Raw genomic sequence first — 17840 nt, 5'->3', positions numbered from 1 at the left:
ATGCTACTTTCCTAACTGCATAAACTTTATGCATTTAAACTCATTTTGCCTTTCACCTAATTACCTACTTCCATCCTTATCCATTTATTATGTCTTTAACAGGAAATACAAAATTAAAGAAAAAAAAATTATTATCTATTTATTTAATGAGTTATGAAATGAAAGAATGAGAAAATTGATGCTCACAAAATTACTTTTTTAGCTCGAGCATTACAACGACACAAACTAAATTTGGAAGGTTCAATTGCAGTTAGCACTTCGAAAAGAGACAAGATTGGTATCAAGCAGCAACTTGGAATTTTCGATGTAATTAATAATAGTGCTGCAGATATCAGGAATCACAAACAGATGAAACATAATTGTTAACAAACGGTAACTGTCCATTTCCATGTCCCTGTGTGTGAGCTATGTCTCCCCCTCACAATCTTTTAAAAGTCTTTAGGCACAACGGGCCAAAAGGATTGCAGCAAGCAATAACTTTCATTTTCCCGTTCCATCGCTGTAAGAGCAACAGGTGTAATCATTTCTAAGACCTCCAAAAGCCCTTTTCATAATTATTTTATACTTATTATTTATTAACATAGAAAAAAATATAATATGAAAATTATTCAATTAATTTAGTGTTATATACTAAATTTATAAATAATTGATACATATTTATTAATTTTAAATATTAAAGTATATAAAAGGATAGATTGAAGCTTAATATTGAATTTCATACAAGAGTATTAACTGTATGGTCAAAATTGGTTCCACGGAAGAAGGAAAAGAATAAGGAAGGGTGATGAAGATTAATAAAAGATAATAGCGTATGAGCAAGTTGAAAAGAGTGTATATAAGATGATGATCTTGTGCTGATCATCAGAGGGTGGTGCTAATTTATGCCATGAAAGCATTGTGTAGGGGCATTACACGTAACTTAAACACAACGTGTGAGAGACATTAACACTCTATCGTGTGTGAAAAGCTAAATAATTTTAACCAAATTTTGAGATTGAGGCGGTGCATTTGCTAACTGCCAACCTGTGGCTTACCTTTGAGCCAAATCCTTTGCCTATATAATTCCCCACTTTGGTACCTATTCAATCCATTTCAAGGCCCTGATAAAGATTTTATTTTCCTTCAAAAGAAAAAGAAAACCAAAAAATAAAAGAAGAAGAAGAACAGATAAAAGATAAAGATTTTTCTTCTTTCATAATCAATATGCCTCACATGAGAAAGCTTGCGTGGGCCAAGTCTCCCTTCTCAAAGCCAGGTAGTTCTCAGCATCTTTTTTTTTTTTTTTTTATTATTATGATCTTTCATGGAGTTCTCAAGTTTTTTTTTTAAAAACATTTTAATGGGTTTTTCTTCATTTTGAATTAACAACTAAGTTAATTATGTAGTCGAGATAGAACATTTCAAGAGCCTGTACTTTACAGTTTAGAATCTTACTTTTATATATTCCCTGTAATGATCTTGTCCGATATTGGGGTGTTTTTCGTTTCTCTTGTCTCAGAAAAATCACGAAATGAACGTGGTGACAGCTTCAGCAACAAGCTAAATGTGAATGAAGAGTACAAGGAAGCTTTCAGGACTAAGTCTTACGAAGAAATGTGGAGCAAAATTCAGGGACAGCTAAAAAGAAAATCAGTTGATGAAATTGAGAGACTTCGCTCTTCTTCTTCATCTCTTCCTTTCTGTATCCATCTCTCTGATTATCTCTTTGAACCCGAGCAGCAGGATAACTCAAAAGAAATGCTAGAAACAATGAAGTTTCACTGCCTTCTAATCGACTTTTTTAAAGCCAGCTTGGAAGCATGTAATCTTTGCGATTTGTTGCTTCATAGCATTCAGCAAACTCGTGTTAATTATCGGAGAATTGAAAGGGTAATCAAGCTAAGTAAAAAGGTGCAAGATTCTCAAGATTACACGGATAAAGCATGTGGGGCTATGTTTAGGGAACTTACTGCGTTTGCATTGCTAAGAAATCCTTTATCTTTCGCTAGCCCACTGAATTTTGGAGATGTTCACGACAACAACCTGATGTTGCTTCACAGGTTGAATTCAGAGCAGAGAAAGATTAGAAAGAAAGTGAAATTCAATAGAATCTGCAAGAAGCTTGGGGGATATTGTCTTGTGATTACACATACTGCAATTTTAGCTGCAATGCTAGTAATGGCACTTCATGGGATCATAGGCATTGTGGCAGCGCCAGGGCTTATCGGCTGTTCGTTATATTTTTCCAGAAAGAAAATCAAGTTTTTTAGTGGTGGTGTAAAGACAAGATTGCTTGAAAAACTTTGTGCGCAGCTTGATCTTGCGGCTAAAGGAACCTACATATTGTTCAACGACTTGGACACCATAAGTAGGCTAGTAAGGAGTTTATACAACGAGATAGAACATAAAAAGGCTCTTGCTGATTTATGCGTCAGGAGTAAAAATGCTGAACTGTTAAAGGAGGTCGTAAAAGAATTTTATATGCATGACTCTTTCTATGAGGAGCAACTAGATGAGCTTGAAGAACACATCTACTTGTGTTTCCATACCATAAACAGATCAAGAAGGCTTGTTATACAAGAGATAATGGTTCAGAAAAATAATGCAGATGATAATTAATCTTTGCTTACGGGCGAAATTCTTGTAAAGCCGAGAATATTGTTAAGGATAGTTGCAGCAAACAATGATGTTGGGCGTTTCAAAGCAAAGTTCAAAATGGTTGTTGCTTTTGAGCACAACAGTGCTCATGCTAATCATCAGGCAGGAAAAGCTTTGTTCGGTCCTTACTTTCTAGAGTGTCATTTTCTTTTCAATCATTGATGCCAAAATCCGGCACCTTTATGTCCTAGGTCATTCAAATTAGTTTTGTACCGAATCAACATTCATTAAATTTAGGCTCCTTGTATGTTCCAGATTTCAAGCAGATTTTTGGCTTTTCAACATAAATTATTATGCTCCCAGCAGATTTTATTTACCTTGCCCTGTTTTTGCTCAACCTTTTTACTGCTGAGTAACAAGATAGCTGCCATAATCTGTGATTCATTCTCTCCCAGTTCCAGCCTCCATTGAAAATGACTAGATGGTTAATGCAAGCGCAGCCCTAACAGCAATATACTCCAATGATAGTTCTTAGTACCAGAAAAGAAACACATTCAGATTACCTATTGTTTTTATTTTATTAATTGGGAAGATTGATAAATTTAATCTAAAACAACAAAATGGTACAATTCACCCTCGGCGCTCTGAGATGTTGAAGTATCATGCTAGTTTGCGTCTAAACTGGGGTTGGTGGCAGAGCCCAATGTACAAAATGATGATGGGCGAGTTTCCCAGTAAAAAGATCATGGTGAGGCAGCATGCCTCTGTATTTCTTGTTTTTCTCCAGGTACCGAGAAATTGTTCCAAGCTGTTCAATTCTCACCTTCCTTCTCTCAATTTCTTGTATTCTTCAAGGGTCAGTAATGAAGACTTGATCTTCAGCCAATCTCCTGGTTTTGGCATCATAATGGCAGTGTATCCTTCTCTATCTGCCTGCATTCCATAAAAGACTAAGAATATGATCGCACTATAAGTATAATGCAAACTGAAAAGGCAGCATGAAATCAAATCAACCATGAAACAAACTGATTTCATGGTTGTGATGATTAGTCTCATCTAATATTTTGTATGCAATGCTGATGCAGTTATGTCTATCTATAAAACAATTTCTTCTAATTGGAAGAAACTTCAGACTCTACTTAGCAGTACAAGACCATAGCCCCCTCAATGCCACAGCCTCCATGCTATCCTGAATCAAGATGTTTTGTTCTCTTCATGTAAATATCCAGAGATTTCCAGGACCTTGGCCATCCAAATCTTAATCTGGTTATGCACCCACTAGCCTCAGGAAGTATAAGCATCAACAAGTTCCAAAAAGAAGTAGAACTAAAGAACCCTCACTTTTAATACGATTGTGAAATTCAATCATCATACAGAGAAAAACAAGAAGAACTAATTAAGTTTACACTCCAAACCTAACTAAAATAGTTAAACGCCAGAGATTACTCAAGTTTGGCAAAGGTGTGTTGAAGCCAATTGTATCGAATCTATCTAATAAATTAATAATTAAATTCCATATTTTACAACATCAATCAATTGAAAGTTACTGCCATTTACCTGTTAATGTAAACAAAAGAGGTAACCAGAAGAAGTATCAATGACAGAAAAAATCACTGCTACAAATAGACTGTTAAAACCAATAACATTATGAATGTTCTCTTACAGAAGAATTAAGCAATCCCGGTTGTTTGATTAGCTTATCATTTACCTCTAACAGCGAGCCTTTAACACAACACCTGTCGAAATTCAATAACAAACTTCAACTCCAGCAATATAATCCTGAGAAGAGTAAAATGAGGAGGAAGCTGAAGCTGAAGCTGAGAACAGTTCTACCTGACAATATAGGAAGCATCCCGCGTGCAAACTTTGCACAAAGCTGTGTTGGACTCAAAATGTTGTGCATTCTGAAGGGGGAAAAAGAAAAGAAGATTATTTACTAACTTTAATAATTCAGTTATAATGAAGAATCAGCTGCAATTGCCAAAAGGATCTGCATATTATTTAGAAGTTTTATACTCAGTTCGAAAAATATGCTTCAAGATACATCAAGATTGAGTGCCACAACAGTAATCTCTTTAAGAAAATAGAGACTTTGATTCAAAATATGAATCCACCCTATTATTACTGTTTGATTTTGATTAAATCAACTCCTATAAGGTAGGATATTTTTTTCCCTTAATTGCTGCATTAAAGGATTTCATGGTAAAACCCTAATCAGCATTAAGAACAAGAAAGATGATACATCAGCTAAAACAACAATCGTTTTAAAAATGACAACAACAGAAAAGATACCTTTTTGCGCTTTCCGGTAACCTTAAAACCACTCCGATCAGACTTGCCAACATTAAAATCAACGGCTGTGATTCCTCCTTCATCCTTAAAAGCCACGTGTGTAGGAGCCAGACCGATCACACACAAACTTCCCGTTACCAAAAGAAAAAAGACATCGCATTAGTATTTGTTTTTCAGGGGGAAAAGAAGAAAAAGAAAACGAGCAATAAACAACACAAAAATGCGAATATTTACCCATTGGCATGACGATAAACGTACTGGTCATGCCCTGGCTTCATAAAATCTAACCAAAATTCATAAGAAACAAACAAAAACCAACCAAGTTATTGAAACTTTTCTTTTTTCAATAAAAAGACAGATAATGAGAATTACGAAATTTAAAAGGACAAAGGACCTGGAGCGAAATAAGAGACGAAGTTGGTTTCAATTGAAGAGGGAGGCACAATAGGAAGATTGCTGACGTCAGGTAAAAGGAGCTTATGTAAATCTTCATCGGTAACTTGGTCTTCTTCTTCTGCTTCCTGAACTTGTTTTGATTGCTTTTCTTGTTTTTGTTCTTGTTTGTGGGTTGGGTTATCTTGTACTGTGATGGTTTCTTGAATGTTGGATTTCTCTGTGCTTTGACTGCTCATCGAATGCAAGTATAGAAGAGAAGAGAAGAGAGCAGAAGAGACGAGGATTGATTTTCTTGTTCTTTTCTTTTTCGCGAGTTTAGTTTCAGTTAAAATGGTTTTGAGTTTGAGTTTGAGTTGGGCGACTCTAACTGACGGCTGCCCTGCGTTATTCATCTCCTTCCTACTGTCTTTGATTTGTAAACATGGGCCTTATGGGCTTTTGTTCTTCTTGGAAAAATAAACTTGGGCTTTGGAGGTTCTTAATCAATATCTGGGCTTTGGAGTTTGGAATATAAACATGAACTTGTACAGATGAATTAAAGAAGATAAGCGTAAAATTTACTTACCATTTTAATAGTTAGTTTAAATCAAAATGAATAGATAATCAAATAAATACAACACGCATCAATAATTTAGTATCAGAATCCTTTTATTAATTTGCATGTAAGAAAAAAATATTTAAAAATTTAAGTTTTCCTCATGTAGATTTTCTTTTTTCTTTCGCAGGCATGATATTAATTATTATAAATTGTCATAAAAGTTTATTTTAAACCAGAAAGACATAGCCAGAACACTAATTTCATAAATACAATAATGCAACTCTGGACTCATGTTCTAGTCTTGTGGTCAAGTGAAATTAACTTTACAGTTAACATAACACTTCAAACCTCATAGATTTAGAAGAAATGAAAACAATGCTATTCATTTTAACGGCCTGAAAAGAACTCCCACAAGAACAGAAGCACAACCTCAATACAAAATCAGACACAAAAAGAAAGCACTGGAAGTCTTCAATGTTTGATAGTTTCAATCACCTAATTAACTATTTTACAGTCTAGCCTAATCTCTTGCCCACCGCCGCCACTGATGCTACTCATCTTGATCATGGACTTGGCGAAGGCCTTTTCGAAATTTTCTTGGGAACTAGCAAATTTGGAAACCAATGCCTTGGTTTTTGGTGCAGTGAGTAAGGCCTGGTCGGATGAGAAAAGGGTGTTGCCTTGGAGAAGTAGTTTGTAGTATGAATTATCAAAAATGGCTGTTGAAGAATCTAATGTAGCACCTGCATTTTTAACCTTGTTGTGCACTGGGCATACATTCCTTAAACTGGCCGCAAAAGATGGGTTCATCGTTGGATCGATGTCCAGACTTGAATTGAAGTTGTGTATTCTGTTCTGGAATGAAGAACAGTGGGAGAATCCAAGAGTATGACCCCCTACAATTCACCATAAAAAATATTCAACCACGTTGATACTATACTTTGATATTATACTTTGTGTATGCTTTTATATAGGCCTAATTACTAATTAAATTATGAATTTTATATTCCTTAATGATTTTATCCAATTGTCTTAAAATTTCAAAATAATTACTTATACTTTAAATTTATTTTTAAAAATATTTTTTAATAACAATTTTTGAAGTTTTACAATTAAAAAATAATATTGCAAATTAATTCAGCTTATTAATATTAAAATTAGTGAGTCATTAACAAATTTGTTACTTTTAGATGTAAAATATGTGAAAGAATGCACATATGCGAGATTTTTAATGGTCATATTATTAATTCTATGATAAATTATTTTTATTTATTCATAATTATTGTTCTTTTAGCAAGCTTAATCGACTTCTCAAATCATTTTTTTATCTTAAAATTTTCAATAATAGTCATTGAAGAATATTTTTGAAAATAAATTAAGCTAATAAATATTTATTTTAAAATTTTAAAACAATTGAATAAAATTGTTAAAAGTGTAAAGTTCATTATCTGATTTGTAATTAGATTTTTTATATATTGTATTTAATTTGTAAGCATGTATATTTTAATTACCTGAGAGAGCCACAAGATCTTCGAGGGAAAGTCCTCTTTGGGAGAAGCTTTGCTGTAACTGAGAAATGTTGAAGGCGGGACCTGGCAATTGCCTTGTGTCGCTTGCTTTTGAAATCCTTCCATCTTTTCTTCCTTTAGGCACGTCCCAACTGGGTCCTCCAGACTGCGTAGGCAGCCACAAATATTACACGACTGTCGTAAAATAAAATATATAATATATGGTATACTAGTATAGTATATCATTAATTGGAACAGGACAGACAGTTGCAACTACTTTAATACAACATATTCAAACAAAACTAAAGCAGTGTCGATGTCTGTCTGTAAAAATTGTAATTAATTTCTGATGGTATCATCATATTTCAAGGAAAACTGACAAATGCTACTGCGTCCCTTGCAGCTAGAGCCAAAATATCAGCACAAGAGACCACACCAGGACATGTAGCTTCTACAGCTTTCTTTGCATTGTCAATGACATAAAATGCATGCAATGAAATGTTTGGAGGTCCATCTTTCTCTGCTGTGTTCTTTCCCTTTGACTCCAAGAGCACAGAAGCATCACAACCCTTGAAAAAAAAAAAGAAAAAAAACATAACAATCCAAACAACGAAAACTCATAGTCATTAACTCAGAGAATATAAAGCACATATTCTTAAATGGTTAATCTATTACTCTAATAAAACAGTCATGGAAGTGCATTCTGAGCAGTGCAGCTGGAACTGTCTTATCATTCTCCATTGCTTTTTTGACGGCACTGCTAACTGTATGCTCGAGCTGAGGACAAGTATGATCATAATAGTTAAAGCTCAGCGCACCCGCTGGAGAAGAAATCGGAAAAACCAAAAGGGCAAGAGCAAGAGCAAACAAAACTGCCATATTTTAGTCTAACTCCTGAATTAAACTCTACTTTTGCCGCTTAATTATCTGGCATGAGAATTAAAGAAAGCAGATATGCTTGCATTTATAGTTAAGGAGAGATTACTTGCAGTGGAGTTGTTTAGCTATCAGTGGATTTGGTTGTTAGCACATTTGGTGATCAACAATATTAATGGAGTAGTATTGAAGCATGCACATTAAAAACGACAAGCAAGCCACGTCTCAGAGCTTTCTTTTCTTTTCTTTCTAAGGCTGCTTACTTTAGCATAAGATCTGCATCTACATTAAATCCAGCATTCAAGTCCCCCTAATCACTTCAGCTAGGTCCAGATAGCAATTTCCTTAGGTTGTGATTAATTTTAATTTCGTCTAAAATTAGTTTGTAGTGTTTATTATAAAGGGCAGTGGGATCAGCTGCAACTGCGACTTGTCTTGAAGCCTGATTTAAAATTGAGCAAAGTATTCTAATTAGAAAAGCAGATTGACCCTACAGATCAAAAGCTATATTAAAGAACACTATTTGGTGGATGGGGTTGAACCAATAAAGGTATTCTGACATAACGTAAGCTTGGTCAATCTCTTTCTCAGGCTTCAATTAATGGCTGTCAATATGATGGAAAAATCAGAATTATTTAGCATATTAATATTCATAAAAAAGAAAAAAAAAACGTAAAAGAAAACAAAGATAGCTGTATGTTTTAATTTTTAATATGTGAAACTCACTCTCTTCTCCATTGAAATCTCAAAACATTTATTCTTATGATATGCCCTTGAGTTATCCATTATCTTTTAAATTCAAACTTTTTAGGTACAAACTAACCAATTAAGTATTGGCCTAATAATCAAGGCTAAGACTCCAAAACTAAAAAGGTTTAAGTTCAGTTATAGCTTAGGATATAATTAGAACTTTTTTTTTCTTTTTCTTAATGACTTGATGTAATTATTTTGCTTTGTAAATATATTTAATTTAATTTATTTATATGAATTAAAATTAGGCATGGTTTAACTTAAAGTTTCCAAATCACAATTGTGAAAGATAAGGGAAAGGAGACATGGGTTGGAGTTAACTACCCTTGTTATAAAATAAATAACACAAGAGACATATGCAGTAACAGTATTCAGGCAGGTGAAACCTGAAAGATGCCGGCCTCTTTTTATTATTATTATATATTTTTCAATCAGCGACTTAACAATAAGGATGAGACTTCTAATAAATAATTTCAGGATTTTGATCTCCAATACACTAAAAGGACAAACAATTTCCCTGAATTTTATTATTTGGAGCCATAATATACTGGATCTGAATTATGAATATAATGCTAATTTTTATTAGATAGAATATGAAAATAAATAATATTTATATGTGAATATATTTAATTTATTAAAATTAATAAATACATATTAATTATTATCTATTTAATTTTAATTTTGTAATGTAGAAAATAATTTTGAATGAATATAAAAGCCACCAAACAGAGAGAAAAGGATGGGCTCGATCAACCATTTCATTGGGACTTGGGTCTGCCTGTTTGCCCATATGCAACTGTTCTACGTTGCAACAATTGCGGTCTCTTCCCAACCAAAACATGCAAAACAAGGCTTGTCTTGTTTGGCAGGCACTGAAAAACAAAGAACCTTTGTGTTTCACAAGGCAGACACTACTGATTTAGGAACCCAAAATTGCATGGACAATGGGTTTACATTTTCCTGAATCCTGCCTGAGTACGCATTTTGCCAGTTTCGACAAAAATAGAATACTGGAATATTCCTTTCTAAAAGTTATAGGTATAAACAGGACATTTCTATCCATTCATATTCATTTTCACCCTAAATCTTTATATCAGAAATTAATTTTTCAGCATCATAATAGATAATATTTTCTTAATTCTTTCTTTTCTGGCAATATAAATTGTGAATTAATCCAACAACACAAGGTAAAAATACGAGAAGCTACATATAAAAACCAGAATAATTTAGGAAAATAAAGTTCGAATTTTACAAAAAAAAAGAAAAAGAAAGAAAGAAAGAAAGAAAAAAGGTGTTTCATATTACAAAGCTTCAAATCTAATACATGCTTAGCCGCATTTCATAGCGGTTTTTATTTAGCTGCAACTATGTTGGTATTCAAAACGATGTAAAAGCAATTGCTGAATCTGCAACTCTCGGAAAAGATTTTGTATGATTTTAAGCTAGAATGCACCTTCTTGATTCAGAAAGCACACGATGCTTAGAAGAGTGTAGCTTAGAGTTCACGGGTTCACTTAGGTAGGACTAAATTGCTCTAGCCATCATCAAGTCTTCTTTGATGAGATAAAGAAAAGAATGTGGCGGGCTGCTCTAGTAAAAGTATGAGCACGCCTCAGCCAAAACAAACCCTGATGAACTCTAAACCTGATAGTTTATTGATCCACTTAGAATTGTACTGAGCTAGAAAATGTCTGCCCGAATGCCCAATTCGACGGAACAACATTTGGAAAGAATCTGGTCGCTCCATCTGTAGTTGTGATCTTGAAGGACAAAGATTGACCGTTGAGGTAGGAATTTGATTGCCAGTTAGCTCCCCAATTTCTTGACATTGCCATCCACCCGGTTTTTGAGCCTTTGATTGATACAGATTGGATGGATCCTGCCCCTGCCACATTGCTTATCAAGACTAGTTCAAAATAGTCTCTACCATTGATACTGAATCTTACTCCTCCATGTTTCTTGCATGGAACCCTGAAATATTTAAGACCCAGACAAGAATGGAGTTGTTAAAAAAAAAAATAATAATAATTCAAGAAATAGTATCAAAAGATTTGAAAGATTAGTACTAGTACAGTACAATTAGGATACCTTTGGAACATAACAGGCACGATCCCACCTCTATAAATGCCAATCTTTTCCCAAGCAGGCTGAGCCATGTCAAAATGCTGAAGTGGAGGATTGCACCAGCCTCCATTGTTGTTGGGAAGTGCAAAATTAGGGGGACAGAAATTTGTTGCAGTAATGGTTATAGAGCTTCCTTTAATACACCATCTTGGATCAGTTTGATAATCACACATAATCTTATAGCACTGTCCACATGAAGCTCCATCATTGAATAAAGCAGTACTTAAAGCCGCAGTCCTAGTACCATAACCAGTTGAATACAAATTACCATATCCACAAGCTCCACCTGTATTATTATAGCCACAAAAGAATGATGTGCACAAGCTATTAGCTTGTTATTTAATATAAAGAAGAAGAACCCAAAAAGATAGAAGTGATATGTACCCATAGTTCCTGAAGCATCGCTTCCTCCATAAAATGTAGCATGAGCCTTGGTCCAACCAGAAGGTGAAAAAGCATTCACATGGATTGCTAAAAAGCAGAGAAATTGCAGCAAGATTGGCAATGCAAAGGTCAGTTTTACCATGTTTCTTAGTAGCAGAAGAAAGATGAACAGAAAGACAATCAAGAGTGAAGAAGATAAGCAATGCAATGCTATTTACATTTATTGTCATTACCAAGTGCAGAACTACCTCTATAAATAAGGACCAGACTCCTTTAATGCAAAGAAACCTTACATGTGGAGTCTGCAAGAAGAGAGAAACATGAAACAGTTTGTAATTTTATTTTATTTAATAATTTATTTTTATATTGAATTATCCTCTGTAGCACTGAAGAATTCTGACTCTAATTCAATTATTAACACGTTCTCCTACCCTCCTATTGCATAGCCCACATGGTCTTCCCCAACACAAAGCCGTGAAAACTTGAAATACATACAAGCCCAGTTGATCTGTGCTTGGATTTTCTTCCATATGTTGGTTGTTGTCATCTGAAGATAAAAACTTCATCAGCAGTAGTTTTTGGATTAATACAATATTTGGCCTTTAGATCATATCATGCTGCTTCACATGGCAATGCTTTGACTCATATGATACATGGCCATTATTTTATGTTCCTCAAGCACATGACCCATTTTTATTAGGCATTTCATGACGGTGATTGGGATGCTAAGTTGTCACTTGCTGATTCATATCTCCATCCTCACCGTTGGTACTCACCTAATTGACTACTGACTATTGATAGATGTAGCATATGCCAAGCTAAACCCTGTGTCTCACTTCTGTAGGAATTGGGAAATTGATCGCTATACAAAGGGGCACCAATCATTAACCAAGAGCAGCAGTCATTTGGCAAACTTCAGATAATGTTAAGCAAAGCTACATCACTGGCTAACATCCCATGAGTCAAGATGAGTTGGGAGAGTTGATAGATTAGGATCTAAAATTAATTGCATGGAATAAAGGCAGTGGATGCACAACTGGCCATCAGCGTAGGTTGGTGAGAATTAAGGGAAGAAAGAAATTATAATCTGGCAATCGATCATATGGGGTTTATTTTAAGCTTCACAGAACATAATTCATACCGAGTGAAAAACATGACATAGGTAGGAGTTTGTCGTAGGGCAGAAATGATTGAAATTGGAACATGCACATGGTAGCAGACGTAAATAAATGGAGGCAGATTCATCTATAATAATATATGCTCACATGGAGGACGTTGGGGCAGATTAAAATTCGGGATCTCTCGGTATTCGTTCTTTCTTAATATGGGATAAAGAAACAAAAACCTCTGTTCTACAGTGTTTTAGCTTAGCTCGCGTAGTGCATCGAAAGATCTTTTGCCTCGGAGTTCAAGGTTATTATAGTTCTTACTGGTTAAGGCATCAATCTAGCACATGCAGCTTTCATAAATTCAGATCTTCCGCCAGTGGTATACATAAATATCCTGGCCAATTACAGGTAAAACCAAAAACCAAGCCGGCATTATCTTCCTTTTCTCTTCTTTTTGCTTCTCTTTTTTATCCTTTTCCTATGCAAAGGATGGAATCGTGAGGAAAATATCTCCTAAAGGTGAGAAGCGGTTGGATACGGATCTCCAATATTTTAACATTATTGCTATTCTACATGCCCTGAGATGCGAGCAATGAAACAGAAACTCGGTGCCTCTCTACGACGCCCCAAACCGCATCCTCTCAAGACTTCAAGAGGCCCACTTCTCTTCCATTTGTTCATTGGAAAGCGTCTGTAAACCTGAAACTCATCCATACTCGACTCACTCGGTGAAAGACCAGGTGAATAGCCACTGCGGCAATAAAAGAGAAATAAAACCCAACCAGTGATTCCATAGTTCTTTCAATTAGACCGCACTGAAACAACTCGAACTTGCAAGCTTTGATATGGGGAAAAATTTAAGAAGAAAACACGCACAAACTACATAGTTAGAAAAATGAAGCACCATTACTAAAAATCATCATCTTCTTCCTCTGCAATATGTTTTGCAAGTTCTTGCTCCTGCTGTTGCCGCTCTCTCCTCTTCTCAGCACTCTCCTTCTCCTTGTGTGTATTTGGTGGGAATCGCAGAGCCCGGACTGCCTCATTATGCATGTTAAGACAGAAAGCAATCCTGGAGTTAAAAGCAATTTGTGGCTCATTTGTAGAGTAAATATCTCCAGTCTCCTTTGACACCATCCACCCATTCACATGATCCAATGTGGCATCAATTGCACCATCTCGGATAGCCTTCGCTACAATGCTTTCAGCATCTGCAACTGGGCTAGCAGAGTCCAACCTCAACTTTTTAGCAACATCAGCAAGGGAGATGCAGGAATATGAAATGCTGATGTTTCGTAACCCAGTCCTAATGACATTGTGGCGCAGCCGAACAATTAAATTGTGTGTTCTATCAGTATTGAAAGTTTCAGCAAACTTTTCTGCGACAGTCCTAAACAGCTCCAAGTCACCAATCCATACAGCCTGAAACATTAATCAGATAAACATAACTGTCCACTAAACAACAATATACAATGCAAATGCCCATGCATGGTTGTCAGGTCTAAGAGTCCAAAACATTGACTATAGAGGTTATAAACAAGAAAACTTCAGTCAAACTCACATTTGTAAGCTCAAAGTATGGCCTCAATGCCCTTTCCATTCCTTTTTGCATAAAAGTTGTCCTCTCAGGTATTTCCCCTAACAGTAAACGAACCAGTATAGCCCATTTGTTACATTGAATTCGGAAGCCACGGGCGGCTACAGGAGCTTTGCGAGATGCCTGCAAGAGACTCTCTTTAGCATTGGTATACTCCAACTGAATTGTCCGAATATTTCCAAGGTAAAATAGATACCTGCAAAACTGCAGTGAACAAATTTAATTTCAGACATTCATTGGATAAAATAACTTCAGCATTTTCGATACTCAAGAACCGAAGTTATCCAATATGGAATAACCATGAGAAAATAAAAACATATACAGTAAAACTTCTCTATAGTGATCCTCTATATAGGAATAACCTCTACATAGTGATAAACTACTACAGTCCTAATTTGGACCAATTATAAATAGAAATAAACTATCTATTATAATAAGTTATAAAATTTTTAAGCCCCGCCTTAAGAAAATATTCCTCTGTATAGTAATATTTTTATATATAACTTTAAGAAATATATATATTATGCTATGTTTTGTCTTACTATAATACTGTTTTGTCTCATCAATTTTATTTGTATAATATGACAAGATATTTATATATCTTATACCTAGTCTCCATTGTTTCACCAACAAGATTAAAAATTAAGTCTAAAGAAAAATTTTAGTGCTCAAACCTCCATTAAGTTATAACATCCTCATAGTCATAAAATTTATTTGGTTCCAAGTGTATAACTAGAAAGAGGTTTTACTGTAATGGAAAAACAACATGGGCACCTCACAGAAGATATCCGTGACTTGACGGAGTACAAACTGTTAATTCAACATACTTCAAAATAAGGCGCACCCTGAAGTAAACTCCAAAATTACAAGGAGAAATTCAACTCAATGATTTCTGAGATTTACTAAGCAGTATCAGTATTATGATTCTTAAATTTAAGTCTAAGAGCAACAGGAATGCTGTCATTTCTGTATGTCAGTTATGTTCAATCTATTCTAGTATTTAGATGTGTTTACTTTTCCTACAAATATGGAATAATTGGATATGGGAAGTTATCAAGTGCAGTTATTTCCACTTGTTGTATCTAAATGCAGAAGTTTATGAATGAAAATGAAGTTGCATTTACTAAGGAAAAGAAAGACTGAGTTCATTAAGAACTTGAGATTGAAGATTTCTGTCTAATGAGCCCTTATTATTCTTTTATTTCTAGTGCAATCAACCAATAACTAGATCCCAAAATCTGGATCCGTAACAATCAGCCAACGAGATTTAAGGAGTATGAAATGACAATCAGTGATGCAATCTCCATAACCAAAACTTAGCTTGATTGGAAAATGGAACTCAATTATCAAAAAATTGTCCAGTAAAGAGTGCAATAAACTTCCTCATTAAATTTCAATATAGACTAGTTAAAGACACAAAGAACTTGCTCCTGTCCTTTCTTTTACATTTCTTATTTCATTAAGAACTAGTCCAAAAGCTCTGATCTTAAAAAGAGCCTAGAATCGCAATGCAGCGTGCAATGCCATACCTGCTGATTTGAGTGTGCTTCAAATCGTGGTGCCTTAGACCTCAGTTTCTCTGCCTGATCATATAGATTATAGTGGAGGTAATTTCGAAGCAACAAGTTCAGAAGTGTTTCCTGCATTATATCATACATTAGCTACCGAAATTCCAAATCTAAGCAATCTATAAGTCTGCTGTTGACAAACCTGACCCAACTCATCATGGCGCAATGTGGCAATTCGATGCAACGCAAGGAGGTCACTGAAAATAATAGTACACTGAAGTTATTACTAACATTGCAATCATATATGAAAACTGGGAGGCAAGTAAATCTCCAAATGTTTCCTATTTTCAAACTGTCCATGCAACTTTTAATTACATATATTCACAAATAAATATGGATAGCACATGGAAATTTTATGTATTTCTCATATACAGACAAAAGGGCAAATAAAGATGAATGCTGGCTCACCCACGAATGTCAGCAAGATTGCCCGTGAGTTCATAGATATACGAGTAATAGAAGTAGAGTCTAGATGCTAGAACATAGACAGTTCTTCTGTTCAGGTTTTTGATCCGAGCAATGCTTGCTGAAGAACAGGCTTTAGCCTAAACAATAACAGAGTATAGCACATTTACCATGTAAGAAGAGAATGGAACTAATTCCCAGTGGAAACATGAGAAGAAAAATTGTTCGTTTACCTCATTGTACTTCTTACGATCAATCAGAAAGAGTAGCACAAGCAAGTAACAGTAAATCTCAAGCTCTGGAAGCGTGTGTTTTGGTGGAGTTCGGGTTGCAGAGGTTGCACTATCAACTTCCATATCATGCTCATTTTCCTACAGTAAAAAGGTTTACACATATCCAACTTCAACAAGCATTCATTCTCAAAGGAAAAGGAGTAAACGTATTTAGGGAACTTATATGTTAATTATATGCCAGAATGCAGTGTATTAAATAAATTTCACATCCTATAGAAGCCAAAAACAGAAAAATGGAATTCAATGAGGCCAAATCAAGTCAAGACGAATAACCTTATCACCTTAGAGAAGCTAGTTGTAAAAACTCCAGTATTCAATCCATCATAGTTATAGTAATAATCTCTAAGCATGATAAAAAAAATCAGAACACTAAACGCTCCAGGACTTCAAAAATCCAAATACCAAACGAGCATGAGGGAGGAGGCAAATGTACCTTAGGAAGATAAGCAGATAGACGGTTATGAACATCAGAAGCGGGAAGGAGAGCAAAATCGATAAATGCAGAGAGCAGCGGAGCCGTCAGTTTCCGCCTAATTCCAACTGTCAGGCGAACGGCGCGAAACATTGGGCGAACCTCCTTAGAATAGGAAGCGGTGACGATTAGCGAAGCTATTTCCTTCAAATCTGTAAAACGAAGTAGTTTAAAAACAAACGAGATTGAGGAAATACCATAATTTGAAAATCGAATAGAGAAACTTACGATGTAGCGTGGAAGGAAGAGCTAAGGGAACAGAAGGAGAAGGAGAAGGAGTTTGATTATGTTTCATCCCCACATCTTCTTGAGTCGTCATCTCTGTAAACTAATTACTTCTCTCTGCCTACTACTTACTTTGTTTCTACAGAAGGGTTTGGAATTGGAGATAGTTTCAATGCGTGGGGTTTCGGAATTTAGTATCCATAAAAGAGAAATTAATTTCTACTTGCACTGGACTTGCTTGAACGGTGATTGAAAAGTTCGTTTGGGAATTAGTTTAGAGCACTACCAACATTCAAATTAGTTTTAAGTGTCGATTTTCATTTACGATGATACTTTTCTCAAATAAATTTTTCGTACTCATATAAGTGACAAGCTGATAGATCTCAAGACATTTTCCGACTAAAAATCAAGAATTCGAATTCCTCTTATTAAAAATCACAAATTCGAATTCATTGAAAGGGCTTCTTCTCCTCTCTCACTGAAAATCATTGTTCTCTTTTTCTAAGTTAATGACGTTTTTATTGCTTTCAAGCTTTTTCTTCATTTTTTATTTTTAGATTTAACTCCCGAATTTCTGGAGCATTTTCTCTTCTTGAGAGTGCGCCTTCAAACTAAAACAGGAGCAGCAACGCCAAGTTTGAACTTTGAGGTTTCATAGGTCAGACTGAGACAAGAAAGAAGGCTGGCACCCCAGACGAGGAGATTATGAGCAATTGTCTCTTGGAG

General features: G+C 35.1%; 5 protein-coding genes across 9 annotated transcripts; 1 reads left to right on the top strand and 4 right to left on the bottom strand.

Moving 5' to 3' along the window:
- The first annotated feature begins 884 nt into the window (after positions 1 to 884).
- On the top strand, positions 885 to 2935 carry LOC8267822 (UPF0496 protein At1g20180). Its single transcript, XM_002510539.4, has 2 exons — positions 885 to 1255; positions 1499 to 2935. Exons 1-2 carry the CDS (start codon positions 1204 to 1206, stop codon positions 2596 to 2598), a joined length of 1152 nt encoding a protein of 383 aa, XP_002510585.2. The 5' UTR covers positions 885 to 1203; the 3' UTR covers positions 2599 to 2935.
- A 177-nt stretch (positions 2936 to 3112) lies between these two features.
- On the bottom strand, positions 3113 to 5672 carry LOC8267823 (protein Abitram). Of its 4 annotated transcripts, none has more exons than XM_015721791.3 (6): positions 5264 to 5672; positions 5104 to 5152; positions 4870 to 4996; positions 4411 to 4481; positions 4241 to 4334; positions 3113 to 3510 (listed from the first exon to the last, which is right to left on the bottom strand). In XM_015721791.3, the coding sequence occupies exons 1-6, from the start codon at positions 5655 to 5657 to the stop codon at positions 3397 to 3399; spliced, it is 849 nt and encodes a 282-aa protein (XP_015577277.2). In that variant the 5' UTR covers positions 5658 to 5672; the 3' UTR covers positions 3113 to 3396. The 4 variants fall into 4 exon arrangements, with proteins under 4 accessions (XP_015577277.2, XP_015577288.2, XP_015577283.2 ...); XM_015721802.3 differs by having other exon boundaries at positions 4286 to 4334; XM_015721797.3 differs by having other exon boundaries at positions 4241 to 4313.
- Positions 5673 to 6046: 374 nt separating this feature from the next.
- LOC8267824 (peroxidase 64) lies at positions 6047 to 8265 on the bottom strand. The gene is made up of 4 exons (XM_002510541.4): positions 7987 to 8265; positions 7692 to 7880; positions 7315 to 7477; positions 6047 to 6699 (listed from the first exon to the last, which is right to left on the bottom strand). Exons 1-4 carry the CDS (start codon positions 8188 to 8190, stop codon positions 6299 to 6301), a joined length of 957 nt encoding a protein of 318 aa, XP_002510587.2. The 5' UTR covers positions 8191 to 8265; the 3' UTR covers positions 6047 to 6298.
- A 1951-nt stretch (positions 8266 to 10216) lies between these two features.
- LOC8267825 (expansin-A11) lies at positions 10217 to 11741 on the bottom strand. The gene is made up of 3 exons (XM_002510542.4): positions 11446 to 11741; positions 11026 to 11347; positions 10217 to 10908 (listed from the first exon to the last, which is right to left on the bottom strand). The coding sequence occupies exons 1-3, from the start codon at positions 11585 to 11587 to the stop codon at positions 10602 to 10604; spliced, it is 771 nt and encodes a 256-aa protein (XP_002510588.1). The 5' UTR covers positions 11588 to 11741; the 3' UTR covers positions 10217 to 10601.
- A 982-nt stretch (positions 11742 to 12723) lies between these two features.
- LOC8267827 (probable 26S proteasome non-ATPase regulatory subunit 3) lies at positions 12724 to 17808 on the bottom strand. 2 transcript variants are annotated; one of them, XM_002510544.4, is made up of 8 exons: positions 17118 to 17808; positions 16851 to 17041; positions 16358 to 16495; positions 16128 to 16264; positions 15862 to 15916; positions 15681 to 15791; positions 14116 to 14355; positions 12724 to 13976 (listed from the first exon to the last, which is right to left on the bottom strand). In XM_002510544.4, the coding sequence occupies exons 1-8, from the start codon at positions 17206 to 17208 to the stop codon at positions 13464 to 13466; spliced, it is 1476 nt and encodes a 491-aa protein (XP_002510590.1). In that variant the 5' UTR covers positions 17209 to 17808; the 3' UTR covers positions 12724 to 13463. The 2 variants fall into 2 exon arrangements, with proteins under 2 accessions (XP_002510590.1, XP_015575982.1); XM_015720496.3 differs by having other exon boundaries at positions 14116 to 14274.
- Between the last annotated feature and the right edge of the window lie 32 nt (positions 17809 to 17840).

The sequence above is a fragment of the Ricinus communis genome, chromosome 2 (genome assembly GCF_019578655.1).
Source record: "Ricinus communis isolate WT05 ecotype wild-type chromosome 2, ASM1957865v1, whole genome shotgun sequence".
NCBI classification, from domain to species: domain Eukaryota; kingdom Viridiplantae; phylum Streptophyta; class Magnoliopsida; order Malpighiales; family Euphorbiaceae; genus Ricinus; species Ricinus communis.
Note: the sequence above shows the minus strand (reverse complement) of the source record. Positions and strands in the feature narration are given on the sequence as shown.

Excerpts from the sequence above, each read along its gene's own strand:
- LOC8267822 (XM_002510539.4), top strand. The coding sequence starts at position 1,204 with ATGCCTCACATGAGAAAGCTTGCGTGGGCCAAGTCTCCCTTCTCAAAG. Across the intron at positions 1,256-1,498 it reads GTCTCCCTTCTCAAAGCCAG|AAAAATCACGAAATGAACGT; the intron begins GTAGTTCTCAGC and ends CTCTTGTCTCAG.
- LOC8267825 (XM_002510542.4), bottom strand. The coding sequence starts at position 11,587 with ATGGTAAAACTGACCTTTGCATTGCCAATCTTGCTGCAATTTCTCTGC. Across the intron at positions 11,348-11,445 it reads CGATGCTTCAGGAACTATGG|GTGGAGCTTGTGGATATGGT; the intron begins GTACATATCACT and ends ATAATAATACAG. Across the intron at positions 10,909-11,025 it reads GTGCCTGTTATGTTCCAAAG|GGTTCCATGCAAGAAACATG; the intron begins GTATCCTAATTG and ends TAAATATTTCAG.
- LOC8267823 (XM_015721791.3), bottom strand. The coding sequence starts at position 5,657 with ATGAATAACGCAGGGCAGCCGTCAGTTAGAGTCGCCCAACTCAAACTC. Across the intron at positions 5,153-5,263 it reads CGTCTCTTATTTCGCTCCAG|ATTTTATGAAGCCAGGGCAT; the intron begins GTCCTTTGTCCT and ends AATTTTGGTTAG. Across the intron at positions 4,997-5,103 it reads GTTTATCGTCATGCCAATGG|TTTGTGTGTGATCGGTCTGG; the intron begins GTAAATATTCGC and ends GGTAACGGGAAG.
- LOC8267827 (XM_002510544.4), bottom strand. The coding sequence starts at position 17,208 with ATGACGACTCAAGAAGATGTGGGGATGAAACATAATCAAACTCCTTCT. Across the intron at positions 15,792-15,861 it reads GCCATGATGAGTTGGGTCAG|GAAACACTTCTGAACTTGTT; the intron begins GTTTGTCAACAG and ends GATATAATGCAG. Across the intron at positions 13,977-14,115 it reads CATACTTTGAGCTTACAAAT|GCTGTATGGATTGGTGACTT; the intron begins GTGAGTTTGACT and ends TTAATGTTTCAG.
- LOC8267824 (XM_002510541.4), bottom strand. The coding sequence starts at position 8,190 with ATGGCAGTTTTGTTTGCTCTTGCTCTTGCCCTTTTGGTTTTTCCGATT. Across the intron at positions 7,881-7,986 it reads TCCATGACTGTTTTATTAGA|GGTTGTGATGCTTCTGTGCT; the intron begins GTAATAGATTAA and ends TTTTTTTTCAAG. Across the intron at positions 7,478-7,691 it reads CAAGGGACGCAGTAGCATTT|TCTGGAGGACCCAGTTGGGA; the intron begins GTCAGTTTTCCT and ends CTGCCTACGCAG.